Raw genomic sequence first — 19278 nt, 5'->3', positions numbered from 1 at the left:
TTCCGTGCCATATGTAATCACAGCATTACTGTACACCCTGTAATGTTCCCCTTGAACTGAATTACAGATGCATCCTGTGTGCTCCTGCTGCCACTATGTCCCAATAGAACTACAGTCCACATTGCCACAGTATAATACAGTAGGCCTGTAGGCCTATCCATCTTATAATCAAACTTGGATCTTCTTCTGGCTGCTTACCCAAGGCATTTCCTGTGTACTTGCAACTGTTATAAGAATAACAGTTACAGTTAATAACAATTATTGTCAAATGTCTTATTTAAATGTTTTAGTTAAACTGCACATTGGAGACTGGTCAAAGGCAAATTCAAATTTCTCTGCCAACTGTTAGAAAGATTTTTAGATAGAAGAGTGTGGCATAAAATATAATGGTGGTAAGAGTAAGATCGTGATCATAAGGAAGGAGCAGAGAAGATAAACAATCACCCTTCCCTTCCTTGGCATCGAAGTGGCTGGCACCGCACTCACTGAATGCAGTGAGCTAAAATATCAGGGCCACATAATTGCAAATGACTTGATAGATAGACTTAGACTTAGACTTATGTTTACTGATCCCACAAGGGGGAACTTAGGGTAGCGGCTGCCACCATGTGTAGCGCCCCAAAAGATGATAGAGATGATGTGAAGACTTCCAGATAGTGCCTCCCTTCATGACAAACCAACCCCCACTCACAACAATGTCCTGTACTTACTTCAGCTGTACCTTCACTTTGTTTATGCCTTTGTTACCTCTGTATCTACCGTGTTCTCAGAGGTGTCAAAAGTAAAAGTTAAAAAAAGAAACACAGTTTCCTTCCCACACAAATAACTGTATCTGAGTAAACAGTAGACATTTAGCCTACTGACAGTTCTTGGTCCGCTACTGGTACTGGCTGTGGCTGTGGTGCCCTGCAACTTCTATTCAGCATGTTGTGCTTGGAAACGCACTGCAAATCGCTCTAGTGCGGATGATGTGGGAGAGTTGACGGTTCTTTGGACGAAGCGACATCTGTATGATGTATTATGCCATAACCGAGGCGTGCATGTGTTTTGTCTACTCTAGCCTTCTCTACCGGCACACCAGAAGTGGTTGGCAGCATCCTAGTTCTATCATGGCCACGTAACTTTTGTGTCTGAAATGATCATCCCAGTGGTTTATTCTTTTGTTGAGTGCATACCGGTAATTGTGTTAACTGTTGCTGTAAGCGGTATCCTATTACAACGCAAACATTTGGATCTTATTTTAAATTATTATAGATTACATTAAGTGATGGAGTGAGTAAGGATGCAATTAAAACAGCATGGTAAAGACTGAGACCAGCAAGGAGTTTGTCTGAAGAGCTCAAAATTCACCACATAGGGCGTTTTTGTTAAAATAAATAAATAAAAAATCTCGTAGGCTATGACATTTGAGGTTCAGCATCCCTTATTTCAAAGACCAGAAATCGCCACTGGTACACACAAATGCAGATTTTACAGTATAATCATTGTTACCATCATCATCATCGTCGGTCAAGATCTCACTCTAAAGTAGGGGTCCCCAAACTAAGACCCGGGTGCTGGATACGGCCTGCCACACCCCTTTGACCTGCCCTCCCCCTCTCTGCACCTCACCATTTGAACTGGCCCAAAGAAGCAATCCTTACAAAAAAAAATAATGATAAAATATATATTTTTATATTTTATTTTGTTTATCAACAGGCCCTCCAACAGTTTAATTTTCACTAACATAGTGTGAATAACCAGAAGTTTCTTGTCTTGATAGTTTCTCATCTCACTGTAATATAAATAGGCCTACCATTCCTATTGTATCACTCATAAACTGTCAATCACCATATTTTTCTAAACATTCCTTGATATTTTTACATGGTTGTTAGAAATTATTAGAAATTAAAAGGAATACCTGTGGTATTTCAAATTCTAAAACATGTGAAGTACTCACTTCTTTTGCAAATCACTTGTAATGATGAACTATTTTTGTGCTAGAAATTATGGCTATAACAGGCAGTGGCCTAGTATACAACCCATCCCGGCCCCTGATCACAGTCAGGAACGATAATGTGGCCCCCAGAGAAAAAAGTTTGGGGACCCCTGCTCTAAAGCGTACTGTACACCTTTTTACACTGTGGTGCCACAATAACCAAGGCAGCATATAGGAAACCCATGTGTCTTACAATGACAAGATGAGGCTGCTGCTTAGAATTAAAATGCTTGTCTGTGCTGGGGTACCTATTAGTGTAGCTGTGCTGCTTAACCGTATAAATTCACATGAAGACTATGAGTCTCAAAACAGCTTAATTGCTGTTTTGGCCAGCCCTGCACAAAACTCTGTGAGACTCTTTTCTAACGTGGAAAGATGTTTCACTGGCGAATAATATATTGCATAGGCCTAATTGTCATTCATTGTCTCAAACACAGGCATGTGTGTTTTTCCCTCTCTTTCCCTCTCCCATTCTATCTGCCTGTGCTGTGATTTTTTTCAAATGTGATATGGATCCTCTGGATCTGAAATGTAGAATGAATTTAAGTAGCCTAGGCCTATATGCCCTACTACTTCTTGCAGACATGCACAGTCTGAGAGCACGCGTTTGGTATAGCCTAGTGCCAAAATCTAGTGCAAGGCAGCTCAGTCCCAAAAAGTAGCTAAATAAACCCGAAATGTGACGCTATGCCTGTTTTCTTTCATAAGCTAGTGTCGCTATGTTTCTGTAGGCCAGTCGTTGATTCTGATACATGTTGCAACTTTTGGGAATGTTAAACCTGAACCACCCCCGAGTGCTTTCACTTTCGAGTGGAAACTTTGGCTCCGTCCGTGCGTCCTTGGTTCTGGTGAGTTGAGATCGACTTTTTAAGTTACAGGCATGTTGTTCATTCATAGCTTGTAAAATGCAAGTAGGCTATCCTTTGTCTATATATCCTAGCGATATTATGAAACTTGCGCTTATGCACGCACACTTTCCCTCTACTTTGAGGATAGGCTACAGACTGGTTTCTCACCAAATTTGCGCAACGCAATCTGGAGCAGTTGTTTTCGATTCAAACGGGAGGAATATGTAGGACAACTACATTTCAATTTCTTCCCAGAATTCTTCTTCTGATAACTACATTTCGCGTTGATGAAATTCGTGTTGCAACTGGCCAGCACATCGCTCGCTATCCCTGTTGCGGCTGCTTACCCGATTTCTACGAGTAGGCTAGTTTACGCATATGAATTGACAGCAGCCTATCAGTTGCATATCGTAGTCAAATCTGTAGTGTCAGTAGTGTAGTGTTCAGCCAACAGGTAGCTACAGGGCACAGCCTAATGATTGATAGCTCTTACTATAAGACAGATAGAACTATAGAGTGATAGAACTGACCCCAGATGCATGGGTGCCGCTAGAGGGAAAGGTGTTAAAGATTCTAAGGGCCCATGTACTGAAAGCCCTGACTGATTTTTTGCAGCCCAAAATTTATGGCGGCGCCCCTGCCCAGATGCAAGCGTAACAGTACTAATACAATATTCAAGGTTCAATATTCTTAAGTATATAATAGGCCTATTATAATGCAATGTAATATAACATAGGCCTACAATACAATAATGATGATGATGGTGACGAAGATGACGATGACTAGCCTTGCCATCGACTGTCTCAGCTATTCCCCCATCTGACTGGTAGCTGACCTGTGTCTGTCTTCTCATCTCTCATCTAACTGGTAGCTACCTGACTTTGTCTTCCCCTCTCCAATCTGATAGGTTGAGGCTGATCTGGAGTCCATCCTCTGTTGCCGTGATGAAGCGCACATCAGTAGTCGTCATGGTTGCAATGTGGTCATTGTGTGCAATGGCTTCTAGTAATTCTTGTAAGCATTAATAAAAGGTGTTTCTTTCTCTCTTTCTCTCTCTCTCTTTCTCTCTCTCTCTCTCTCTCTCTCTCTCTCTCTCTCTCTCTCACACACACACAAATACGCACACGCCTGTGTGTGTGTGTGTTTGTGTGTGTGTGTGTGTGTGTGTGTGTGTGTGTGTGTGTGTGTGTGATGACCTTACAAATGACAACTTATCCTACATATATTCACAAGTTATTTTGGTTTGGGCATATTAACACATATTCAATACACATACAAATTAGTACAATGTCAACAAGTTTCATTTTATGGTGTGACATGTTGTAATAATCACAAAGAGTCTTTTACATTACATTTACATTACACTTAGCTGACACTTTTATCCAAAGCGATTTAAAGTTTTTTTTTTAAGTACAGTCCCTGGAGCAGTGTGGGGTTAGGTACTTTGCTCAAGGGCACTTGAAATGAAACTTTATTGTCATTGTACAGGTACAACGAAATTGGTAATATAAAATTGGTTACTTCAGCTATGGGGTGAGGGAGTGGAAAGATGGGATTTGAGCCTGAAACCTTCTGACCTAAAGCCCATTTTCTTAACCTTTAAACCACAACTGCCTCATCTTCTTTCTTGATAGCAGCAATATTGTCCTCGTGTGTCCCTCTCCAGTGAGGTCCAATTGCACGGCTGACCATGACCACAGCCGTGTCACCTGTGACGTAGACTACACCAGCATAACAGTCGACTCGTGCGAATTCCAGAAGTGCTACATCGACCACTGCTACAACCCATATGTGGAGGTCACATACAAGGTGACATTGCATTACATTTCACTACATTTAGCAGATGCTATTCTTCCAAAGCAACTTACCAACAAAGACCATATCAGTAGCATACAGTTCGTGTCTATGTCTAATGCCGCATTCCCCAACGGTGGAAGATGAGATATTTCTGACCTCCTACATGCTGAAATGCATTGGAATACATGTTGAAGCGGAATGTTCAAGTCGCGACCTGGGGCCAAATCCAAGTACCCCGACTTCGAAATCGTGACGTCAACACAGCAATGGCAGTGCACAGTGATAGAAATAGTTTACGTTTGACTTGCTGGTTGGAACGCTTTCAAGTGGGAGGTAGCTGCCTCCTGGTTTGCATATTGGGAAGCTCCTACCTCTGGGGAATGCAGCCTCATACACTATGTGGAGGTGGAGAGAGAGGAAGCTGTAGAAGGCCAGTTAAGCTGAGTCAGACCCTTATAAGATCATGAAACTGACCATTAGTTTTTAAAACGTACTGTATAATAAATTCCATGAATGTTATTTTCAGTAGAGATGCACCCGATCCAAGATCCGGTTCCGGATCCGGCAGGATAATAGGGTTTTTCACAGGATCCGGATCCGGTTCCAGGATCCAGGATCCGGTAGCCAAGGCTTTTCAGTCATAGTAGTTTGAGCCAACGTAATAAAAATGGCCCACGTGCGCGAGTAGGCTATGTGTTTCAACCCTTTCGTAGGATCCGGTATCCGGTACCGGATCCGGCAGGATCTTAAGCAGTGGATCCGGTATCCGTCAGGCTCCTAAAAATCAGGATCCGGTGCATCTCTAATTTTCAGTGGAAGTAGCAGTGGTACTTGTTGTTGTAATTTCAGGAGTATTGGTGGTAGGTCCACCAGCCATTGCAATTGTCATTGAAAATACTTAACCACCTACTATGTTACTGTGTCATTACACAAAAGTCTATGGCAATACATTTGAAATCGGCCAATGCCACTCTGGTAACAGCATGTGTTGATGTGTTAAGGTGCTGAGCTACCAGACTGGAAGAGATACCCTTGTCTTGGATTTGCCCCGTGGTGTTGCCATCAACCACCAGGGGGAGACAAAGTGCAACTTCACCCTCCACACCAGCTGTGGCTCCACTAAGACCACGTTCACACTCTCATCTCCCAATCAAGACACCACAGCTGCAGGTAACACTAATATGCATTTACACATTATGCATCTTTGTTTTAAACTTATTAGATCTAACTCCTACTGAAAATAATGCACACCTAGGTGGTGATGCGCACAACGTGAAGTCCATTATCCCACTTATACGGTTGCCACATTGTCTGAAATTTATTTTAGTAATTATTTTCATGTTTAAATGCCTAAAACAATGGCTTTCTGGCGAACTGCCGTTAGTAATTATAAATTGGAGGTTGCTATGGCCAAGACCCAGTCGTTAGTTCTATCGCATTCGGTTGTCAAGTCAAGACCCAGTCGTTAGTTCTATCACATTTGGTTGTCAAGCCAGTCACCCCAATGCTCTACCCATGTCTGACTTGCTCAATAGCTTATGCTGCAGTTGTTAGGCCCTATGATGATTTCTACACATTTACAAATTGCAATAGATGAAAAAAAAACCCTGAGCATCATTAAGCACATTAAGTCACTTTGAATGAAAGAGTCAGTTAAGTGTAGTCTAATGTACTGTGATGTAATATAATGTTATGTTATGTAATTTAGGCCTAATGTAGCCTAATGTACACATAGCCTACTTTATATGCATTTAACACATTGACGCCTAAGGCACCTGCAAAAAAGGGTGCTGATTGCCTGAGCCCTTTTTAAGAAAAGCTGCCCTCAGCCTATCAAAACCTAAATATCTCAGCTTCTGAAGCACATAAAAATAAGCACTAAGTTGCATTTAAACTCTAAGACCCTCATATTTCATTAGAATGTATTCATTCAACTCAAACAAACAGACATTTTTAATAAAATTGTCTCAAATATCATGAGCCTGAATGTTGCGTAATGCAGCTCCAGGCGCCAGGGCCAATGTTGCGCAACACAACATCAGGCATCAATGGGTTAAGATTCAAGATTCTTTTTAAGCATTGCATTAGCATCTAAAGCAGTCATTTCACTACCTTACTCTTCCATATGCCAAGAGAATGAACAATGTCACCAAGGCTATTAGCGATGGGATCCAATAATATCTAGTAGGCCTACATATTCCATATTACAGTAGGGCATATGGCATGACCAAACATTTGTCAATCTCACAATGCTAACCAGGTGACATACACCCTGGCTAATAAAAGAGACACATATAATGTGGTTAACATTGAAGGTTCACTTCTCTGAACACAATGGTATGTAGTCCTAGCCTATATAGACCTGCATGGATCACACCACATCATGTCACAAATATTAGAACAAATTCAGCTTCCTTGGCGGAGGTCTGTACTCTCTGAGTGCATTTCTAGTTACGTTATGTTTATGTTATGTTTCTCATTCCAGGGCCTCCAGATCTGCTGGAGCTGAAAAGTAAGTATTGTGTCAATATAATTATAAGTGTTAATAGATAGTCTATTGTCTATTAAAATAGGTCTGTAGTTTGTGTATTTTATTTTACAAGCCTATACGGAATTATACTTATTATTTACAAATATGTTCCCCTTACAGAGGACTCTATGCCCTATCCTGAATATGGATTATTGAGCTCAGTTCTGAGGCGGTATTGTTTATTTTCTGAAATGAGAAGTTAACCCATTAAGACATGGCTGTGTTACCAGAAAGGCAATGACCAAGCCGTAGTGCATTAAGGCCCTGTGTCTTCACTTCAAACTTTCATAAAGCCCTCAAAAGGCAGTACTATGAACACCAACCAGAATTTCACCCTGCACTTTAGGCCTGTATTGAAAGTGGCCATCTTTACATCAGATCCCACATTCACTAGGTCCCCTGAAAATATGACTTGACTATATTGCAAATGTAATGGCAGAGATGCCTCTACAAAACGTGTCATATTTCAGGTCTCACTACCTAACGTTAAAACTATATCGGGGGCCGGATAAGATGGCCTCAAGCGCTGCAAACGGCCCTTAAGACATACTGTAGGTTACCCTCGCCTTACAGATGATAGATGATTATTTTACCCATTCCTGAGGCTGTGTTGAATATTTTCTGGAGAATATACCTAGTGAGGATCTGAGACCGAATATTTTCACTATAAGTGTTTCTCATGATTTCTGAATATTATCGTGTTTCAGATAATAGTCCTGAGCCCAACCCTAAGGTTCCACAGGCCCCCTACACCATGTCATCCCCTGCCAAGGCCATGCTTGGCACTGGGGTCACGGTGATCATCATCGGAACCTTCTTCATCATCATCAAGATGAAGACCAGGTGGAGGCGGCCGAGGAGGAGGAGGAGGGGAGGTGAAAAAGAAGGTGGAGAGGAGGAGAAGAGGATAGAGGCAGGGGAGAAAACGCATGATGAAGACCAAGTGGAGGTGTCAGAGGAGAGGAGGAGGAGAGGAGGTGAAGGAGAAGGTGGAGACTGTGGGGAGCAACAGGAGGTGAAGTTTAACATCACCATAGAAAATGAAGCACGTTGAGGAGGTGGAGAGGAGGTCGCGAAGGAAGTAGAGGTGGAGTGTACCAGTGATCTCTTGTGGTTTGACGCTAATAGTACCATTAATGGTACCAGTGCTAATCTGTGCTAATCATGTCAATCTAAGTACTGATTACACTGAGTAGAATATACTGAGTAGAGAACGATATGCACATTCATGGTTAATATGTGGAAATCCGGTAAATATGTGAAAATCAAAAAAAGGGTGGCCTGTTCCTTTAACTGACATTGAGAAGGTGGACCCAACATCATCATCAGGAGATGGGGACACAAGTAACTGTGGATGAAGAAATATTGAGGAGGAGAGGAGAAACAGAGGTAACTGCCCATGAGGAATCTGGATGGACTGTGGAGAGCATCACCTGTAGACCTGTATTGAGCCTTGCCTGCCACACACACACACACACACGCACGCACGCACACACACACACACACACACACACACACACACACACACACACACACACACACACACACACACACACACACACACACACACACACACACACACACACACACACACACACACACACACACACACACACACTGTAGCCTTTCATTCAAGCTCAGGACACTAAGGAATGTCTGCTTACCAGTTTCTGTGTAATATTTGATAGCAGGAGGAGACTGATTTCCAAACTCTACCTTTAGTTAGTGATGTTTAAAAATTTTGTTAGGAATTGTCCATGGACAATGCATCTATTTCATTAGGAAATAATTTATGTAAGTAAATTTATAAAATTAAAAATAAATTCATGTGACTAAACACATTTTGTAATTTATTTTTCGTTGATTGTACTCTTTCTCTTACTCATTTTGCTATTGCAATCATTGTTGTGTATTCTTCGTTAGTATGACATTTTTTATTATTTTAATAAAAATGCACACTCGACAATACATTATGAATCAAATTGACTGATTCATAAGACCTGAAAATAAACCATGAAAAATATTTGCTTTTGATTTGTTGAACCAAGGCAATAACAATAATATAAGTCCATGTATCTATGTTCCCACATCTCTATGTTCCTTATGTTCCCACAGCTCTACAGTATGTTCCCATTGCTCTACAGTACATTAGAGTGACAAACCTTGCACTGGTGAAAATAATACTAGGTTGTCCTTAGACGAGCCTTCCATCTTTGCTTCCAGTCATCCCGATTCTCCATACATCTTTTCAGTTCGCTGGTACTCTGGGCTCCTGCGTCCTTCTTGAGTATGTCGACATATGTTAGTGTGGGACGTCCTCTTAACCGGCACCCACGTGATGGTTCCCATGGCACCAGTTTGCTGGCTGGCAGTTTTGGGTGTCTTTGGCAATGTCCAATCACTGATGAACACCAAATTCTTTTAATAAAATGATAAGCTACTAATAATGCTAAGTTGGCATAGAGCAGTGGGAACATCGAGCTAGAGGAACATCATGCTGTGGGAACATAGAGGTTTTGGTAACATAAATCTGTGTGAATATAGAGTTACTGCATTAGCCTAATGCCTAAAGCTTTCGGTTTCAAGATGGAAAAAGCCAAACCACAAAGACAATGGTGTTGTTTATCTATCAATCTCGCTCTCTGTGCCATCTGCAGCCTGCCAAGCTAGACTATAATGAAAAGTACACACGCACACTCACACCTTTACCCGTACAAACATTACCCCCCACCACCACCAACACCACACACACACACATACACACACACACACACACACACACACACACACACACACACACACACACACACACACACACACACACACACACACTTGTATTCCTCTGCTGCAATAGAGCTATACTGTATGTTATAATGTGTTATGACATGAACAACAACCTGCCAAAGGATGACCTCATATGGAGATCACATGCCAGTCAGCATCACAGTAAATGCCACAATAAAGACAGCAAACAAGGCCCTGCCGTGGCCAACCGGTAGGGCACTCGCCTGCCATGCTGCTGACCCATTTGATTCCCAGCCCGGGTACTTTGCCTGTTCTGTGGGGTTGGAGTGTCAACCCAACACCACACCAACCGCATTTACTTTCACAAGTCCAATTTCCCATCAACAGCAAGCATCAGTGGAAAAAAATCTAACCTTGTGAAACTGAATTTATGGTTATGGATGATGGTGAAGGTGTCAACACAACTCACTAAAGCACATTTTTATGTTGTTCAGTGAATTATTTATAAACATGCCTGAACCAATTTACAGGGAAGATGGACAGGCAGGCAGACAGCCTATTTTTTAAAGTGTGTGTGTGAGTGTATGTGCGTGCGTGCGAGCGAGAGAGAGAACAAGAGTGTTGCCCAAGATCACAAGTTTTGTTTTTGTTTCTGTTTTTTTTCCTCCTGTGTTAAACCGAGAGTCACTTTCACAGGGGAAGCATGCACTAGCATGTAGTATGTATAAGTAACACAATGAATCCATGTGGGGAAAAAAAAATACAAGCCAGGTCTTACAATGGATCGACAATAAAACCCCAACCGACTTATTAGTAGAGTTATTTTCAACTAAACTCTCTATATAAATCATTACTTCTTTTTTTAAGCCTGTTTTGGGGGCTTTTTGGACCTTTATTATGACAGGATAGTGTGAGATAGTGATGTGTCGGTCGCAAACAAAATGGCTCTAAGAACCAGCTCTTTGATGTGAGCGAGAGGAACTGGCTCCGCAGTGGGAGCCTCTTCCCCAAATGAACAGGAATGGACCATAGGTTCAGAGATGTGTAAAGTAGGAGTAGAAGTACGGTATTATCTATGTCAGGGTTGTCAAACTCAAAGTGATTGAGGGCCAAAATTAAAACCTGGAACAAAGACACAGACTGAACAAAAATTGTGCATTCATACACCTAATACTCATCGATACATTTCGCACACACTCTTTCATATCATATGCGGTAGTTCAAATGTGCCTGCACATACTGTCTTGCATATGAGTGGGAATTCTTTTATTTACCTGGGCCTACTCATATTCCTGTGACATACCAAAATGTCATCAAGTCTTGTTACATTAATTTTGTAAGTGGGCCATCTGTAATGTACATTTGAAATGATCTTGTGGGCCAAATAAAATGACTGAGATTTGGCCCCTCGTCTATGTAATTACAACACTAATAGTACAACTCTGTAATATCATGCCACTTATGTTGTAATTACGTGACGGTATAGGCTACATCTACCTCTACTTTATACACCGCTGCATGGGGTCCCAAGAGACAAGGGCAGAAAGGGCAAGGAGGCGCTACCATTTTCCTTAATCCATCCCCCACATTAGGACTTGTTTGAGGAGAGGAATAGGGTAATTCGTTAGACTACTCCACTGATTCCCAACCAAGGGTACGGGAACCCTGAGGGGTATGTGAGCACACTGTCTATGCTGCATCTGAATGCAGCGTACAGTATATGGCAGCATCCTGGTAAAATGGGTAAAATGATGCTTCAGGTGGGAGGACGGTTGCAGGTTTCGAATCCTACCCTTACCTTTCCCAGTAGCCCTCCATCCGTGGCAAATGTGCCCGTAATGGTGTAGTCTACGTAGAACGCAGGTATACACTGTATACCCACCTCAACATTTCAGGGATTTCAGTATACTCACCTAAAATTGATTGATTTAGAATAGCACAAATATATACAGTATACCCACTTCAAAAATGCTCAAATATACAGCATACCTACCACAAAAAGTAGACTACACCACTGCCCATAAGCAAGACCTCACCATTGCTCCAAGGACTGTAATGAATAAATAAGAACTGTAAGTCGCTTTGGATAACAGTGCTGCTTAGTGTAAAGTAATGTGATAGCCATAGTGACAGATTCCAGGCCTACAAGTTGTCTGACGTTAATGAATAGGTATACATAAAATGATGCATACTAAATACAAAGGTTGCTACTTCCCTTCTGACCTTTTTCCTTTTTTTGAAGGAAGCATGCTTCACTAAAAAAAAACTGTGGATAAAAGCAGTGCTCCCGGGGCGTGCCAACAGACTGCACTTTCACTTTCAAAATTACTTTCACTCTTTTTCATGCTTCACCCACAGTCTCACACTTCACTTCATCTTCTTGTCACTCCGGAGAGGGATCCTTCACTGTCCTTCCCTCAGTCCGGCTGAAGGGAAAGTTTGAAGCGATCTTGGGAATAGCTTACTACTCGCTCGCGCTGTCTTTTGGTAAGTGTGTAGTATGTCGCTGCAAGTTCAAAAAGGTTTTACTTTTGTCCGAATGTCTGGTTCGATTTTGATGATTTTCTGCAAAGTTTTTTTCGCCTTTCATTCGTTATTTATTTTCTCATTTGGATGTCACCCTGGTCTGCTACAGAGGATTCGCCGTGACAATATGTCAGTGTAGTCTTAAGCTTGGGCTTTCGTGCGGTTTAGTGGCGTTTGTGAATAACCACTGACCGGCAAAAGAAGATTTGATGCGCTTACTAGTTGACCGCGGTGAAGTCACGAGCTGCCTGCAACAGCGTGGCACAGGGTTGTGGCTCATTCCATGAACAATACTGCCGTTTTGCCACATAAAGTTACTTGGAATGTCGATATGAACAACCGTCTTTGAACTGTAGTTGTTTGTTGCACTTGAATAATGTGTCGCAATGCGTCCTGCATGCATTCATGCACCAGAACAGCTTTAGTAGTTTTCAGAATAGGCTGTAAGGAAGACTACAGTATGCACTCAAGCGACGTCGGCAGAGTAGCCTAGTAAGCAATACGGAAAACTGAAAATACTGTGCCTTTCAGATAGGCACGGTCCAATCTACGGCAGCTGACACCACTTCTTTAACACACGTTTTTGTTCGACCAATGCTCAATATTCGAATGATCTCTTGAAATAGGCCTAAAGTTTGGTGGCTGCGTTTGATATCACGCGCTGGACCGTGTGTCTGGAGAGAGAGAGAGAGAGAGAGAGAGAGAGAGAGAGAGAGAGAGAGAGAGAGAGAGAGAGAGAGAGAGAGAGAGAGAGAGAGAGAGAGAGTGTGTGTGTGTTGCGCTTTGCATACATTGTCTCGTGCGTAAAACACGCACTGTTTGGAGACGCTTTTGGAGACATCTGTTTTTTTGTACCAGCAGAGGGCAGTGTGGACAAAAACATAGATATAGTACAGTATACTGTGTTAAAAATACAGTAGTCGTCGTTATTTAATTAATCCACTAATAGTTTTACCCACAAACACTGTGTGATGTCATTGTGTTTTTTTTGTAATCTCCCTGTCTTTGTTATATGGGTACATGGCACTTTGAATGCCACTGCAGCAGCAGCAGCTCTGTATTCCTGGACTGGTCTGTTGTTTAGCTGAAGTCAGGCAAAGGAAGACATTTCTACTCAGTCTAGGTCCTAGACTCCAGGACATTATTCAGCTCCATCCCATCATTCAACTTAATCACCACTTCGTGGACTGTAACCAATGCCCTGTACCTAAATATCCATAGTCTGAGTCGCTTTGGATTTCTTTTTCCTTTTTGAAAGTGTTAGCTAGACTAAGTGTAATGTGATGTATTGCAATAAATGTATTAATGTGGACTTGGCCTGTCCGGTAGGTCAGCTATACTGTATCTGCATTACAGTAGGCCAATGTATGTCTGACCTCTTTGTCTGTCTTCCTCTCAGATGATTGGCTGTCTGGTTCCCACCTCTGCTGACAAGATGATGGGTCCACTCTCCTTGGTCGTCGTGGTTCCACTGCTGTTGTGCTCGCTGGCTGGCAGTGTGGTGGCGAGTAGTAAGTATCGTATGAGACAGCAGACAGTACTGCTATGTTTCTGACATTTAACTTTTGTAGAAGCACATGCCAAAAGGATCATTTCTTTTGACCTTGAAGAATCTTCCTCGTGAGGATTCTTCTTGTCTGTGACATCTTTCTTGCTTGAAAGAAAACCTAATCCTGCTGACCTGAACGAACCCTGCTTGACCTGTGTAGCCTACTGTGTAATTTGTCCATTGTATGTAATTGTAATGGTATGCTGCTGTTTATGTCTAGGCCTTTATGTTTATGAGAGAGTGCTGCAAGACAGAGGCTGTCTTATCTCTTACTACACTGTATGAATATCAGTGCTAGGGCAGGGATGTCAGGGCCAAATGTGGCCTGCAGAGCCATTTTATTTGACCTGCGAGATCATTTCAAATATATCAAGTATATTACAGTTGGCCCACATACACCATAACATATTGAAAACAGTACTTGAACTCAAACTTTTGTGCAATCACAAGAATTATGAGTGGGTCCAGACTAATGTAACAGCATGTTAGTGTCATTCAGTGTAATGGGAATGTGTTATTTTCCTTGCTTCAAGTATTAAGTGTGTGGATTACTGTATGCTCAACTTCAATGCATTTTCCAATAAATGTTTAATCCGGCCGACGACTTCATCCCAGATTTTGATTTTAGCCTGCTGGTAATATGCCCAGTGTACAAGGGCATGGCACTGTACATGCGCGTCTCCTCAGAGGACTGTGGTAGTCCACCTACATTTTACAGTGTTCATTCAACACTGAGATACTTTTGGACTGTACTGCCCTACAAAGGCAAAGTGCAGTAACTACTATTTTGTCAAAATGGAGTTTAGACTGAAACTGCTCTTCATTACACCTCCTTTTATCTTGGGACAAAGCTGTGTGTCCTGTCGTTTCAGAGATATTGTTATGTCAAATTTGCAGTAACTACAACTACTACAATAGCTAATGTTGTAACAGTAGTGGTCAGATCAGACGTGTCAAACGTGAAAGTAAAAGTCCAAAAAGAAACTAAGTTACCTTCCAACACAGGTTTATCAGAGTAACCAGTAGGCCTGTGTACTTGTCTTACAATCTATCTACAGTATCTCATTAGATAGAATGGTGTAAATGGTGTAACAGCTGTGTAATATCATGTGCTATTGCACTTACACCATGAATTTACTTTTTCTTTTGATACTTGTGATAGACTTCCAGTAGGCCTATAAGAGGAGGCAGGTAAGTGGTGACATGGGCAGCGGTGGACTGAGGGGTAGTACAGGAGTGGATATACAGTATATCTGTGTAGCTGCTGTATCATTACTGTGGCTGTAAAAGAGGAAATAGATACATACTGTACCGTATGTGCTGTAGGCAGTGTTGCACTGAGGGGTATTACAGGAATGCATGTGAGAAGGTTAGCATTGCTACCCTCTATGTCGTTACTGTGTCATAAAGAGTCTGTGCCTGCTTCTCTCTCCCTCTCCTCCACAGTAAAGGCAAACTGCACCTTTAACCCACCAAAGAAGATTGACTGCATTGTAGACTTCAGTAAAGTGGATATTAACTGCAAGGTTGAGAAGATCTACATTGATAATGATACCGCTGAATTCACCAGCTTCGATCAAAGTGTCTTCATAGAGATTCCAGATGGTGTTGACATCAGGAAAAGCAAAGTAACTCTTACTACAAGTTGTGCTGGTCCAATTGTTCTCAAAATCCACAACACCATCTCAAGACTTGCAGGTACCATTTATGGTCTAATTTTATGTGACACATACGTAATTCTCAAGCATTTTTGCCAATTTGTCGATATGAGTATATATTCATTACAGTGCATTGCTGTTGTCTTTCATGTTCATTTATGTTTTATTTTGTCCCTTTTTGCAGTAGCAACACCTACAACTGTCCGTAAGTATGCCTTTATTACTTTACCTGGTGTGTGTGTGTGTGTGTGTGTGTGTGTGTGTGTGTGTGTGTGTTTGTGTGTTTGTGTGTGTGTGTGTGTGTGTGTGTGTGTGTGTGTGTGTGTGTGTGTGTGTGTGTGTGTGTGTGTGTGTGTGTGTGTGTGTGTGTGTGTGTAATATACTGGGGTATAATATACTGGAACCCTCCAACCTCGCCACTTTTAGCTTTAACCCTTTTGTGCAGCGCTTATGTTATAACCTTGTTGTCACCAAGTCGTAGCCTCCTTTATGCGCGCCATACCTCCAGTGGCACACAGTAAAAAAAGTTAACTAACATAGTACTACAGTACAGTACTATGACATAAAACAGGGCCTTTAGTAATGCACTACGACTTGGTCATTGCCATTCTGATAAGAGCAAATTTATAATGCTGTGTCTTAACAGGTTAATTTATTAAGGTTTTCTGTAATATCATAGCCGTGTTGTTATTATGTAATTCAGCAAAGACTGAACGGACCCGCCAATGGACCCATCTGCACAAACTAGGCTTGCAATATAGAAGCTATCGAACATGTGATACCATAACATGGTGACTGTTGCTTGTTTTTAATGCAGGCACCAAAAGCCCAGGAGGAAGTGTCATCAGTACAGCAGGTGTGGGTTATACCTTTCGGTGCATTGCATTACATTACATTGCATTACATTACATTGCATTTGGCAGACGCTTTTTAACCAAAGCGTCTTACAATGGAGGACATCACTAGTAGGAGAGCAAATAGATTAGGGTTAGTAATAGGGCTGCTCGATATTGGAAAAAAACAATATCACAATATTTTCTGCAAATATTGATATCACAATATTTTGAGCGATATATACAAAATTCTCAACCCCTGCCACTATTATCGTAGTGGAGTAGCACGCATAATGGCTTTCTAGTTTCTAGTGCTTTCTAGTAGCATAATGTCTAGTAAGTCTGCGTGAATGTAGACTTGAGGAGAGCACAAGACTCGAGAGGCGTCTATGTTTCTCGTCTATTTTTCTAGTTCTGATGTACCACCCCTGCGCTTTGCTTAATCCCTTGGCTGTCATACTGCACCGTAGCGTTGCAAATGACAAATGACAAAATATCACGATATATGAATGTTGATATTGATATCACGATATATGATGAATATTGATATCGCGATATAAATACGATATATTGCACAGCCCTAGTTAGTAAACTGTAAACCCAAAAAAAGTCAGCAATACTAAAAATGTACATACTCTGTTACAGCAAAGACCTAATTTCCTGAACTTAAAATATTTGATGACTTGTACTGCTACCCTGTATGTCATTACTGTGTCATAAAGAGTCTGTGCCTGCTTCTCTCTCCCTTTCCTCCACAGTAAAGGCAAACTGCACCGTTTACTTGTCCAGGGAGATTGACTGCATTGTAGACTTCAGCAAAGTGCATGGTACCTGCAAGGTTGAGAAGAGCTTCATTAATGGCAATGAAGTTGAATTCACCATCAACGGGCGGAATATCTCGATGGTGATTCCAGAGGGTGTTAGCATCAGTGAAAGCAAAGTAACTCTGCATCCAAGTTGTGCTGGTCCAATTGTTGCCAACATGAACCACACCACCATCTCAAAGCATACAGGTACCATTTATGGTCTAATTTCATGTGACACATACTTGTCAAACATTTTGCTGATTTGTCAATATGAATATATGTATATCATTGTCTTTAGTCTTCATTCATGTTTTATTTTTTTCCTTTTTGTATTACAGAAACGGATGCAACTGGCCGTAAGTATGCCTTTACTAACTTTCCTGCTCTGTGTGTGTGTGTGTGTGTGTGTGTGTGTGTGTGTGTGTGTGTGTGTGTGTGTGTGTGTGTGTGTGTGTGTGTGTGTGTGTAGCTCGTGTTAAACTGTGTGGTGTGATATACTGGAAACACCTAACTCTACTATGTTTACCTTTAGGTATCACAAAAGGCTTTGACTTCTCCTGCAGTGCTAGCTTGATACAGTATGCTAATGCTAAGTGTACATCACATAGCATTATAAACAATGTTTAATAATCTCGTTTTTTTATTACAACAGGTGTAGGCAACGTTGGTCAAGGTAAGCATACCATAACTCTTAATTGATATGTACAGTGTGTGCTGCAAACAATATGTCTTTTTTGTAAAGTAAGAAGCGCGTTATTATCATGTATGCAGATGCATTGGCGGCTCATACTCAATATATTCTATTGTAGTTTAAATCTTAACTGAACTGAACAGTGATTTATTGTCTAAAAACCTTTTCTTTAATGTTATAATAGCCAGTGTCATGTTGTAATATCCACAAAGTTTGCCTCAAGGAGGCAGGACCCTTAATTTACTCGCAGTTGTCAATTCAGTATTTCACTGCACTGTATTACATCAGAGAGAAGCACTTTTTGCAGACAGCTAAGATCCAGAGGGCTTAAACCCTCAGTGCAGAGCCTATGTTATAACCTTACTGTCACCAAAATTGTAATGGCTATATGTCTTAATCTGGTACTTAAAGGGACACTGTGTGAGATTTTTAGTTGTTTATTTCCAGAATTCATGCTGCCCATTCACTAATGTTACCTTTTTCATGAATACTTACCACCAGCATAAAATTCTAAGTATTCATTATGACTGGAAAAATTGCACTTTTCATACATGAAAAGGGGGATCTTCTCCATGGTCCGCCATTTTGAATATCCAAAAATAGCCATTTTTAGCTGCAAAAATGACTGTACTTGGACCATACTAGAAAATATTTGTTTATTACTTAGTAAACTTTCATGTAAAGATCAAATATGGCAATAGGCAGCCCAGTTTCAATGAGCAGTATAGTTGCAGTACCTTTTTTGACCATTTCCTGCACAGTGTCCCTTTAAGGCTGTAATGTCATGTTGTTATAATGTAATTAATTTTCAGCAAATTAGGCAAAAGTGATTAGGCTCGCCAGCAACCTCATCTGCACTAAGAGGCTACATAATAATAATATCCCCTCATTTCAGGTACACCTACGACACCGCCACCTGATCTTCCACAGGCTACAGTCATGGCCATAGCGGGTAGTGGCATTGCAGTGGCCATCATTGTCCTCTCCGCTGGAGTTCTTGTGTTGAAGAGGCACAGAGATCGACAGACACCACATGGACAGACAGACCCCCCCCGAGGCTGTGTCCAGAGGGGACAATGTCCAGCTCATCTGAGGAAGTGACAACCTCGCTGTTCACTCCACATGGGACTTATTGCATATGTGCACACACACACGCACACATGCACAAACACACACATGTGCGCGCGTGCACGCGCACACACACACGCACACACACACACACACACACACACACACACTTGGACTTGGTGCCTTCAGGTGGACATGGCTGGACCAGTTCCTTTGTTTCTACATACAGTGTGTGTGCGTTGTTCACAT

At 41.6% G+C, this 19278-nt stretch overlaps 2 protein-coding genes across 3 annotated transcripts; both read left to right on the top strand.

The window, feature by feature from the left end:
• The first annotated feature begins 2648 nt into the window (after positions 1-2648).
• On the top strand, positions 2649-8981 carry LOC134459883 (uncharacterized). Its single transcript, XM_063212379.1, has 6 exons — positions 2649-2826; positions 3734-3840; positions 4493-4635; positions 5625-5793; positions 7109-7135; positions 7861-8981. The coding sequence occupies exons 2-6, from the start codon at positions 3771-3773 to the stop codon at positions 8205-8207; spliced, it is 756 nt and encodes a 251-aa protein (XP_063068449.1). The 5' UTR covers positions 2649-2826; positions 3734-3770; the 3' UTR covers positions 8208-8981.
• A 3247-nt stretch (positions 8982-12228) lies between these two features.
• Positions 12229-19278, top strand: LOC134459871 (uncharacterized). Of its 2 annotated transcripts, none has more exons than XM_063212365.1 (9): positions 12229-12385; positions 13824-13935; positions 15420-15671; positions 15819-15836; positions 16449-16487; positions 17223-17477; positions 17609-17626; positions 17923-17943; positions 18857-19278. In XM_063212365.1, exons 2-9 carry the CDS (start codon positions 13824-13826, stop codon positions 19060-19062), a joined length of 921 nt encoding a protein of 306 aa, XP_063068435.1. In that variant the 5' UTR covers positions 12229-12385; the 3' UTR covers positions 19063-19278. The 2 variants fall into 2 exon arrangements, with proteins under 2 accessions (XP_063068435.1, XP_063068427.1); XM_063212357.1 differs by having other exon boundaries at positions 12230-12385; positions 15816-15836.

This window comes from Engraulis encrasicolus, chromosome 2 (assembly GCF_034702125.1).
Source record: "Engraulis encrasicolus isolate BLACKSEA-1 chromosome 2, IST_EnEncr_1.0, whole genome shotgun sequence".
NCBI lineage: Eukaryota > Metazoa > Chordata > Actinopteri > Clupeiformes > Engraulidae > Engraulis > Engraulis encrasicolus.
This window is presented reverse-complemented; position numbering and strand designations above follow the sequence as displayed.